The sequence below is a fragment of the Pundamilia nyererei genome, unplaced genomic scaffold (assembly GCF_000239375.1).
Source record: "Pundamilia nyererei isolate P.nyererei 1_Seehausen unplaced genomic scaffold, PunNye1.0 scaffold00022, whole genome shotgun sequence".
Lineage (NCBI taxonomy): Eukaryota > Metazoa > Chordata > Actinopteri > Cichliformes > Cichlidae > Pundamilia > Pundamilia nyererei.
The window spans coordinates 1,447,874-1,449,830 of record NW_005187423.1 but is presented as its reverse complement, the minus strand read 5'-3'; the positions used below and the strand labels follow the sequence as shown (position 1 = coordinate 1,449,830).

At 38.3% G+C, this 1,957-nt stretch overlaps 1 protein-coding gene across 1 annotated transcript in view; it reads right to left on the bottom strand.

Moving 5' to 3' along the window:
• Nucleotides 1–455: 455 nt before the first annotated feature.
• The window catches only part of cyp2u1 (cytochrome P450, family 2, subfamily U, polypeptide 1), a 3,932-nt gene continuing 2,430 nt past the window's right edge, over nt 456–1,957 (bottom strand). The window contains exons 3-5 of the mRNA XM_005726863.1: nt 1,845–1,957; nt 1,523–1,690; nt 456–1,441 (exon numbers count right to left, since the gene is read on the bottom strand). The exon at nt 1,845–1,957 is cut by the window's right edge and continues 5 nt beyond it. Coding sequence (XP_005726920.1) covers nt 1,242–1,441; nt 1,523–1,690; nt 1,845–1,957 — 481 coding nt within the window. The 3' untranslated portion in view covers nt 456–1,241. The remainder of the gene's footprint in view (nt 1,442–1,522; nt 1,691–1,844) is intronic.

The following is a 1,957-nucleotide window of genomic DNA, read 5'->3' as shown; positions in this document are numbered from 1 at the left end:
TTTTTCCCATTTCTTTAGCTGAATCTATGAAAAATGGAAAAGGTAAAAGAGTTTGACAGACATTAGAAATAGTATTTTCCATCACTAAGGTGATTCCCAAAGAGCCATTAGCTTAAAACTTGACATATCGTAGCATGGCGTGCAGTGTATTCTTAAAAATAAATAAATAAGGAAAATGAACACGCTGAGGACAAACAAACAAATAAAGCAGCAGGTCTAAAAACATCTGATGAATAGTATCTGAAAGTCATGTTTTTAAGAAACAGGAAACAAATCCAGCTAAGACCTGACACAGGAGAGATGGATGCGGCACATCATATTTCATCTACTGTTTGCCATAGTTTCATCAGAAATGTTGTCAGTGGAAAGCTGGTTGTCGAGAAGCCATTCTTATGAAATAGAAACAAAGGAAATAGGCTCACGTATGTCAAATCACACAAGAACTGGACTGAAAATCAGTGGTAACAAATTTTAAATAATTAGTTCAAACCATCACCAATATGAGGTTGTCAAAAGAGATGTACAACTTTACAGAGAATGGAACAAAAGGCAAAAACATCCAAAGAAGAGCTCTGGATGTCGTTCAAGGAGCCTGGAGAAGACTGGTGAAGACTACTCAAAGAAATAACAAGAAAGCTGCCTAAGAGTTCAGACTGTGTTGAAGAATAAATGTGGTCCTGTCAATTATTGACTTTCAAGGATGCTAGAATTGTACATATTACATTATTACATATAAACAGCTGTTCCATGTACTTTCTTTTTACACCTCTAATTAAATCTTTGCATTCATTTCCCTACCAAAATATAATGAAATGGGGGGTGGCTCAAGACTTTTGCACATTGCTTTATGCTTGCTAATTTCTATGATGCAAAGCAAATCATGCAATAAAAGGATAAATATTAATACAGTTATTATCTTATGACTTTTAAAATTAGAGTCATCTCGCAACACTGACCTTATTTAAATATTTTTTTTACATGAGATAAGCCATCACTTAGTACTGCAGTCTCAATATCAGTTATTACTTTTCAAATTTCTGTTCACTCAGCAACAGCTTAAATCATTCACATAATCCAGATGGTAATGAAAAAATAAATTATCTGGGATTTCAGTCAAACAGGAGCACCCTTCTCTAATAAAAAAATGTGTCTATAAACTTCCTATATATTTAGATCTCTCCAGGAGAATAAGATCAAAATATTTTCTACTTTTTGTGAAGTCCTTCATCAGAGTTTCCTTGTTACAGGACGTCAGTTTCACTGTTGCGAGCAGTCACGCACACAGTGAATGGGCAAGGTGCTAGTGTCAGTCCGAACCGTCCGTGCAGGGGAGGTGGACGCTTTCCCTCTGGGAGCCTGAATTTGAAGGCCTGCAGTAAGCTGGTGACCATCAGAAACAGCTCCATCTTTGCCAGCTGTTCACCCATGCATACCCTGCGACCTGAGACACAACAGTGAAATCAAATTTATGGATCAGTGTTTATGTTTCACTCATATGGATCATATAAGTAAGAAGGCATACCAATCCCAAATGGTATGAAGCACTCTTTCCTGAGCAGCTTTCCCTCATTGTCCAAGAAGCGTTCTGGGTTAAAACTGTCTGCATCATCCCACACAGTGGGATCTCTATGGACAGACCACAGGTTGGGCAAAATGACAGTCCCTTTAGGAATAGTGTAGCCTCTAAACTCTGAAAAACAAAAGAAGAACACTTTGTTTAGAGCTTGGGAATTAGACAAATTTGGCAACAGGCATCTGCTAGGGTGGATCCAGGGTGCTTGAACAGTTATGTGCAGATCTGTATGAAGGTTATGTGGAGATTAAGGGTCACAGTTACTGTTTACCTGTTGTTTGTGAGGCCATGTGAGGAATAGCCAGGGGAACTGCCACAGTCATTCTCTGCACTTCCATAATGGTGGCTTCAGTAAAAGGCAAACTTCCCTTATCAGTCAGAGAC